General features: G+C 36.3%; 1 protein-coding gene across 2 annotated transcripts; it reads right to left on the bottom strand.

Annotated features, from left to right (window-relative positions):
• Nucleotides 1-2,612: 2,612 nt before the first annotated feature.
• On the bottom strand, nucleotides 2,613-8,966 carry LOC105343605 (deformed epidermal autoregulatory factor 1 homolog). Of its 2 annotated transcripts, none has more exons than XM_011451025.4 (7): nucleotides 8,345-8,966; nucleotides 7,380-7,585; nucleotides 6,912-7,161; nucleotides 5,796-5,927; nucleotides 5,019-5,137; nucleotides 4,143-4,274; nucleotides 2,613-3,351 (listed from the first exon to the last, which is right to left on the bottom strand). In XM_011451025.4, the coding sequence occupies exons 1-7, from the start codon at nucleotides 8,745-8,747 to the stop codon at nucleotides 3,106-3,108; spliced, it is 1,488 nt and encodes a 495-aa protein (XP_011449327.1). In that variant the 5' UTR covers nucleotides 8,748-8,966; the 3' UTR covers nucleotides 2,613-3,105. The 2 variants fall into 2 exon arrangements, with proteins under 2 accessions (XP_011449327.1, XP_011449328.1); XM_011451026.4 differs by having other exon boundaries at nucleotides 6,912-7,137; nucleotides 8,345-8,965.
• Nucleotides 8,967-8,989: the final 23 nt, after the last annotated feature.

Below are 8,989 nucleotides of genomic sequence, written 5' to 3'. Positions count from 1 at the left end.
TATCAAAATATCTTGACAACTATGTACAGTAGATCTTGCTAAAAAATTTGAAAATCTGCCAATTTTTATCCACCTCTTTCTTTTGGTAAATACCAAGCCCCTTTTGTTTTTGTACCTGTAAGAAGATTTTTCTCTATTCCTTTATACCCCCCCCCATTTTGTGGCCCCACTTTTCTCTAGGGTATTATGGTTTCATCAAACTTATATCTGCATAACCTGGGCTTTCACATAAGTACTGAGTTTTGGACCGAAAACTTTCCCAGAATATTTTTAAAGATTTTCTCTATATATTCATATGTAAAAATTCAAACCGCCATCACGGCCCTGACCTACTACTAGGGACTGTGATTTTGAAAACTTGAATTTACACTACCCGAGGATGCCTCTACACAAGTTTAAGCTTTTCTGGCCAAATGGTCTTTATGAAGAAGATTTTTAAAGATTTTCTCTATATATTCCTATGTAAAAATGTATCCCCCATTGTGGCCCCGCCCTACTCCCAGGGACCATGATTTAAACAAACTTGAATCAACATTATCTGAGGATGGTTACCAGCCAATTTGAGCTTTCTTGGCCAAATAGTTTTTGAGAAAAAGATTTTTAAAGATTTTCTCTATATATTCCTATGTAAAACTTGATCCCCCAATTGAGGCCCCACCCTACCCCCAGGGACCATGATTTGAACAAACTTGAATCTACACTATCTGAGGATGCTTCCACTCAAGTTTGAGCTTTCCTGGCCTAATAGTTTTTTAGAAAAAGATTTTTATAGATTTTCTCTATATATTCCTATTTAAAACTTGATCCCCCTATTGTGGCCCCACCCTACCCCCGGGGACCAAGATTTGAACAAACTTGAATCTACATTATCTGAGGATGGTTACCCGCCAATTTGAGCTTTCTTGGCCAAATAGTTTTTAAAAGAAATGTTTTTAAAGATTTTCTCTATAAAACTCCTGTATAAAAATTTATCCCCCAATTGTGGCCTCTCCCTACCCCCGGGGACCATGACTTGAACAAACTTGAATCTACACTATCTGAGGATGCTTCCACTCAAATTTGAGCATTCCTGGCCTAATAGTTTTTGAGAAGAAGATTATCTCTATATATTCCTATTTAAAACTTGATCCCCCAATTGTGGCCATACCCTACCCCCGGGGACTATGATTTGAACAAACTTGAATCTAAACTACCGGCCTAATAGTTTTTGAAAGAAATGTTTTTAAAGATTTTCTCTATATATTCCTATGTAAAACTTGATCCCCTGATTGTGGCCCCACCCTACCCCCGGAGACCATGATTTGAGCAAACTTGAATTTACACTACCTGTGGATGCTCCCATTTTAATTTGAGCTTTTCTTGCCAAATAGTTTTTGAGAAGAAGATTTTTAAAGATTTTCTCTATATATTCCTATGTAAAACTTGATCCCCCTCTTGTGGCCCCTCCCTACTCCCGGGGACCATCATTTGAACAAACTTGAATCTACACTACCTGAGGATGCCTCCACACAAGTTTAAGCTTTTCAGGCCGAATAGTTTTTGAGAAGATTTTTGAAAAATACCAACAAATTTTCAATAATTCTCAATTATCTCCCCTTTAAAGAGGGCGTGGCCCTTCATTTGAACAAACTTGAATCCCCCTCACCTAGTGGTGCTTTGTGCCAAATTTGGTTGAAATCTGCCCAGTGGTTCTTGAGAAGAAGATGAAAATGTGAAAAGTTAATGACGACGACGACGACGCCGACAACGACAGACAACGGACAAATTGTGATCAGAAAAGCTCACTTGAGCCTTTGGCTCAGGTGAGCTAAAAAGCGGAAATCTATGTAATGGCACTTTCAAATATATATATTTTTAATTCACCTACAGTCATCTACATACTGTTCATGAAATATTTTTTTCTTCTAGGATCCAAAAGTACTGAGCATTTTATCTTGTATGCTTAAATTTCAACAATTTATAAATTTAAATCTGGATTAAACTGATGTCCTCAGTATTTAAATGACCCGCGCATAAGCAATGAAAAGACAAACAATAATGTGGCAAATAATAAGGCATGATAAAAACAGCTTAATTATTTATTTATTATATATTCCTATGTGAAAGGTCAACCCCCCATTGTGGCCCCACCCTACCCCTGGGGGTCAAGATTTTTACAACCTAAAATCTACACTACATGAGGAAGCTTCCACACAAGTTTCAGCTTTCCTGGCTTATTGCTTTCTGAGAAGAAGATTTTTAAAGATTTACTCTATAGAATATATTCTATGTAAAACTTTGACACCCCTATAGTGGCCCCACCTTACCCCAAGGGACCACGATTTGAACAAACTTGCATCAACACTATCTGAGGATGCTTCCACACAAGTTTCAGATTTTCTGCTCAAATGGTTTTTGAGAAGATTTCTGAAAGGTATCAGCAAATTTTCAATAAATCCTAATTATCTCCCCTTGAAAAAAATTTTGTGGCCCTTTATTTTGGCAAATTTGAATCCCTTTTACCCAATGATGCTTTGTGTCAAGTTTGGTTGAAATTGTCCCAGTGGTTCTGGAGAAGAAATCGAAAAATGTAAAAAGCTCAGGTGAGCTCAAAATGAAAAACAAACAAAATATAAACTTATTGAACATTTTATTTTACATCATTCAAAGTATTATTATGTACATTGTACAAGTAATATAGCACATAGTTATGATCATTTGATAAACATTAATATGGTAAAATAATAATATCCTCTATTACACAGTCTGTGAAAAATTCACGTACATTTTCATGTTTAAAACATCAGATAAAATACATACTCAAAAAAAATGTAATGGTTAGACCCGAAATGAGCTTGACAGAGAGAGAGACAACCACTTAAATATGAGGATGATATATAAATAATGATTCATAATACATACAATAGATAACAAAAATAAAATGGCTTCTGCCAAAGCATCATACATGTAACCAACGCTGTATAGGTCTAATGATCAGTCTTTCTCTTTCTCAGTCCACTTCTGTCACCATGAAAATTTCCACTGTATAGGTCTAATGATCAGTCTTTCTCTTTCTCCGAGTCCACTTCTGTCACCATGATGGTTTCCACTGTATAAGTCTAATGATCAGTCTTTCTCTTTCTCCGAGTCCACTTCTGTCACCATGATGGTTTCCACTATGTTGTTAGAGGATGATTGTCCGCTCTCCAATGACAACGACTCGCAGGAGACCACCGTGACATCCATAGTGTCCTTAACCCCTGACCTTGCGTTGGCAACAGCCTGCTGAACTGCAATCTGTCGCTGGGCCCGCTCCGCCATCAATGCATGTGACATCTTAACTTGGTGCTCCATTTTGAGGGCATTTATTGCCTGCAGATATAAGAAGATAAATGAAGTAATATTGAGGGCATTATTGCTCGGTATCTTGGTCGGTATCTCTGACAAGATTTGCAATATTTGGCCAGAAAGTGTAACAAATGTTGCAATAATTTGCCAGTAACTGTAACAAGTGTTATAATTTTGCCAGAAATTGTAACAGGTGTTGCAACAATTGGCAGTAATTGTGATGAGACTGGTAATACTTGGCTAGTCACTGTAACAAGTATTGCAATACTTGGCCAGTAACTTTAACAAGACTGGTAATACTTGACTAGTCACTGTAACAAGTATTGCAATACTTGGCCAGTAACTTTAACAAGACTGGTAATACTTGGCTAGTCACTGTAACAAGTATTGCAATAATTACACAGTAACTGTATCAAATGTTGCAATACTTGGCCAGTAACTGTAAAAAGCTAGGTGTTGTGTTACTTTGCCAAAAATTGTAACAAGTACTGCCATACTTGGCCAATAAATGTAACAAGCATTGCAATAATTACCCAGTAACTGTATCAAATGTTGCAATACTTTGCCAGTAACTGTAAAAAGCTAGGTGTTGTGTTACTTTGCCAAAAATTGTAACAAGTACTGCCATACTTGGCCAATAAATGTAACAAGCATTGCAATAATTACCCAGTAACTGTATCAAATGTTGCAATACTTTGCCAGTAACTGTAAAAAGCTAGGTGTTGTGTTACTTTGCCAAAAATTGCAACAAGTACTGCAATACTTGGCCAGTAATTGTAACAAGATTGGTAACACTTTGCCAGTAACTGCCTCACCTCTTGTTTCTCTTTCTCCATCTGGGCTTTGACCTGCTGGACTGCGGCGTCCCTGAACAGTTGAGTCTGTTGTTTGGCCTGCTCTATCATGGACTTGAGCTGCTGGGCCTGTAGTAACATGTTGTTGGCCAACTGTAAAGAGAAAGGAGGGAAACTGCGGGTCATGTCAGTCAAACTGCAGTAAAACATGTTTATACTTTATCGCAGTAGTCAAGCAATTTTGATTTGCTATAAATTCAACATGATTTGTTAAATCAGATTTTGATTTATCATACAATTTTTAGTTTAGGGAACTGACTGTAAGCATGACTTTGTTATAACTGTGTCTGCTGTAACTCCTCTCTGTACAGATTAACATAATGACAGCAAACACACTTATAATGATTTCCCACTTTCAGCATTTATTACATTATCATATAAAGTTTCATTTCCTGTAGTCTAAAAATGCATGAATAAACTTATCAGGTCTAAGGGATTACAATTAAAGAAAGGAATCAACATGGTTTGTTCTTGACTCTATGACACAAGCTTTACTATCTGCATGTAGTTAAACAAGGGTCCTAAACATGTGACTGAATTTTTATTTAGAAAACATCACATGGACCAAAACCGTTTTGATGGTTAATCAATGTAACCATATACCATCTTTATATATGGTTACATTGAAATCAACATCAAAACAGGCTTGGTCCCTATGGAATACATGTTCAATACCTCCACAATAGTGATTTAAAATGCGAAAATATAATCAATCAGAATTCATCACAGGGACAGGAAGATAAAGATAGCTTGTCACTGTCAAAAAAACCACACACCCTCCCCCAACAAGGAATGTAATTTTTGATCTCTGACCCAGGAACTTAATTGTCCACTGACCTCCTCTAGTTGCCACCACTGTCTCTGCTCTGACATGTCTGGCACGGACAAGATGGCTGCATTTGTAAGACCGCCATTGGAAGATTTCACATCAGAAATAGGTGCCATAACAACAGCATCTGTAACCCAAAAAATAAAATCATACATCACATAGCAGATGGTAACAGTGAATATCTACCGGTACTTGGTCATCGAGAACCAATCTAAAGGCTCTATGGTAGAAACTCAATTTAAAGCATAATGAGCTGCAATTTTCATGATGAAATATTTTTATTTTTTTTACAAAAATAACATTTTCTACAAAAATGATAAAAATATCATGGTTTTTAAATTTCTATTCGCCAAATTTTTGTGAAAAAGGCTGTTAAGAAGCCTTAATTGGAGCAAAATTGAATTATTGTCGTCCTGTACAAAAATTGATTTGCTATATGTTCCTTAGAAATCTTTCATCTGACAAAAATTAATGATTTTTTCTAACCTTATTTATCATAAAAGTTAAAGTTATATGCAGACTTATCATACTAGCAGCTTTTTGCAGCAAAATAAAATTCTAAAAAATACAGCTCATATTGCTTTAATATGTGACCTTGTAAAATTCACAAGAAAGACAAGCATTTGGGTTCGAAAAAATATGCATAAAGATTATTGCACTCATTTTGTTAACATGATAAGAATTCCATGGCAAAAAATCCTATCTTGAAATCATAGTTATTATTCTATCAATACAAAGATTTATGTGATAAACTGTAATTATCAAAATGTACATGTATCATGTACCTCCTGTTGTGAGAAACGTTCCCAGATTGTCAGCTGTGGTCAGGATCTGCATCTGCATGGTCTCACCCTCTGATGTGGTCACTTTGATTGGCTGGGCAGCGTGTGTCTGTCCACCAATTGAAACCATCACAGCTACAGGAGAAAAGAGAGTTAAGGCTCTTGTCCAATTATCACAAAATTATAAAATTATACTGAAAATCTTAATGGGCCACTCTACATGTAGCTACACTCTGGACACTTGTAGGAAAAATCCATAAACAGCTAGAGCAAGGTGAAAATCATAAGTAAATGGCAAATCTAACTTATCTCTTAGCTCTAATATTTTCTATTAATTATTGATAATTGCAACATTTTCTAAAAATTATTAATAATTGCAACAAAGTGTGTAGATTTCATTCTTATTATTTTTGAGGAAAAAAAAGGGTATACAAGAATTTAGATAAAAAAATGATTAATAAATACTTTATCTGATTAAATTAATATATTTATGTATATTTGCATTTCTATTGTTGTTTCCCACTGTAAGCCCATACGGAGGAGCTGCAATTATTTCTCTATAATCGCAATTGCTCTGTCAGTATACTATGACGTCATAAAGGTGTAACGTTTTATATACTTTTCATTGACGTTATAGATTTAAACCACTATACGATCCATCATGTGTTTTTCTCCAACTCCATTAGAATTGACGTATTAACATGTAATATTAAAACATGTTTTTGATAACATTTTAAAGGAATTACTGTTAAAACATATCATTGATTCTGTTAACAAATCTATGTGAATTAAAAAGATACATTACAGTCTGAATGTTTACTTTTGATGTAATAGCTAAATGTCAAGGTCTAGGCTAATACAGGCTATTTGCGAGTGGTAAAATGCAAATATAAGTAATAAACAACGATTATTTAGTGAACATGGCGTTATGAATAGCAACTGCTCTGCTGGCATATTTTCCATGGTGCGCTAGCGCGCATCATGGAATATGCCAGCAGAGCAGTTGCTATTCATAACGCCATGTTCACTAAATAACGTTGTTTATTTCTTAAATAAACATGACTGTTTTTATAAATACACAAGCATAAATCATACACTAAAATTGCCATAGATACATACCTCCCGTATCCTTGCTGATGCTATTGGCTGGTACGATGGTTGCTAAGGAAACAGGTGAAGTGACATTTGAGATTTGCTGCTGAGAAGGGGGAGGGGCAGGCGATTTCACCGAGTTAATTCTCTGTTTTTTGATTGGGAGAGGAGATGACAATGGAGGGGAAGGGGGACAACTCTCGCTGTCCTTCTTGCGTCTTTTGTAAGGAACGAACAGTCGCACTGGACCAGTCTGAAAAACGAGAGGCCCATGGGCCTTAAAAGTCACCTGAGTATAATTCAAATCTTTAAATTAATATTCTTATAGATTTTAGCTAAATTGTTTTGTAAGATTCTCAGCTAAACTGAACAGAAATGTAATTTTCAAATCAGTGACACATTATCTGATGCCTAAATTTAAACATCATTTAAACCATTGTATCAATATGCTCCATTAAAAATTTTCAAGTTTTAAGATAAAAGCAAATTTCTTACAACTGTTTCATCATCACAGCAAGCAGCACAGGTGCAGGACGTAGCGTGTGGCTGTAGCACACCATCCTCTATCAGACACTGTAGGGTCCGCCCACCATAGCGTATGCTCCTCTTCCAGTCCTTGCTGCTTGCCCGTCCACTCCGGGCCTCAAACTCGTTGGGTGTGAACCATTCGCCATCACTTTTTATGCACCTTCCTCGTCCACCTAAAATATATTAAGTATACATTTGCAGATTATGTTTGGTTGTTTGTTGTATGGTGTTGTGATTTATATACTATATTCCATACACTGGACATGATCATTCTCGCCAACGACCAAAGTTTCTCACAATGCAATGCATTGTTACATCATTTTTCACATATAATTTTATCTGTTGATTAAATGACATAACAATACACTGGAAAGAAATGGTACTAAACAAATATTGATCTTATGCTATACTCTGTCCCGAGTTTTTGCTTCCACCACTTTTTGCTTTATATTTCAATAATAGTAAATACCTTTGTGCTCAAACTACGTTCATCCACTAATATGAAAAATGTCCAGATTATCTGTTTTGAAACGCCCCCTCTACCGCTTCAAGTTTCAATACACATCCCAAAATTGAACCGAGATTTTGCATTGCATCAGCCATTAATAAGCCCGGATGATAATTTTAAAAAATTGCGCGATGTATTCCGAGTGTATTCCGAATGGAGAAAAGATGTAAACATTTCCCATTAGAAATCTCCGTAAGAAAATTGTTTTCGTTCCTCTGAAATTTTATGAGTGAAAAGGGATAATTGTTCAATGAAGATATCTTGGATATATTCCCTCTCATCGATTTCAATTGTATTTCTTTTACAGGTATGTGTATTCTTATTACAAATCATCAAAAATTGATGGAAGCAATAACTTGGGACAGACTATAGTAGAATCTTTCAGAATTAATCAAATGAGGATGCCACTTTTACAAAATTGTACCTGATCCAAACTTATTTTTGTACAGTTCCCCGTTAGAATTCTTGCATCTCACTGGAAGAATATTGCCTTGAACAGATTCGTCCCACGTGTATTTGAACCCTTTCTCTCTACTGAGTGGGGTGGCTGGGGTAGGAGGGGGGAGTGGAGTGGTGGGGGTTTTAAGCCCCGAGTCAAAGGTTTGATCATGGATCACAATGTGCGTGGTTTTTATTTCCTCTTGAATTTGTTCTGCTGGAACAAGGCCCTGTGTTGTGGTCACGTATAGCTGAGAGGGAATCGCCTGGTGACCCTCGGCATTTACCGTGTTGTTGGCATCGCCACCGGCGTTAGTTTGTTGATGATCGTCCGTAAAGGCCGAGTCGTCTCCATTCGGAAGCTCTTCGGAAATGTCGACTTCTGACATTACGGAAAAATTACGGAAATATTGACTGATGCATTCTCAATAAATTTGATTTTATGAGTCATATTTTGGCTTATATCTGTTACTTTACAGAAGATCAGGTTGTTTCCCAGCCTCAGTCATATGGTTTCAGCTTCATGATTCGTGTAATCCCAGGTTTTCTGGACAATGACGAAGATATCCGTTCTTTTACGAGTAATGGCGGAAAAGTACGTCAATTAGTCTCAAACCAAAAATTAAAAAAA

Source organism: Magallana gigas, chromosome 9 (genome assembly GCF_963853765.1).
Source record: "Magallana gigas chromosome 9, xbMagGiga1.1, whole genome shotgun sequence".
In the NCBI taxonomy this organism is placed as follows: domain Eukaryota; kingdom Metazoa; phylum Mollusca; class Bivalvia; order Ostreida; family Ostreidae; genus Magallana; species Magallana gigas.
This window is presented reverse-complemented; position numbering and strand designations above follow the sequence as displayed.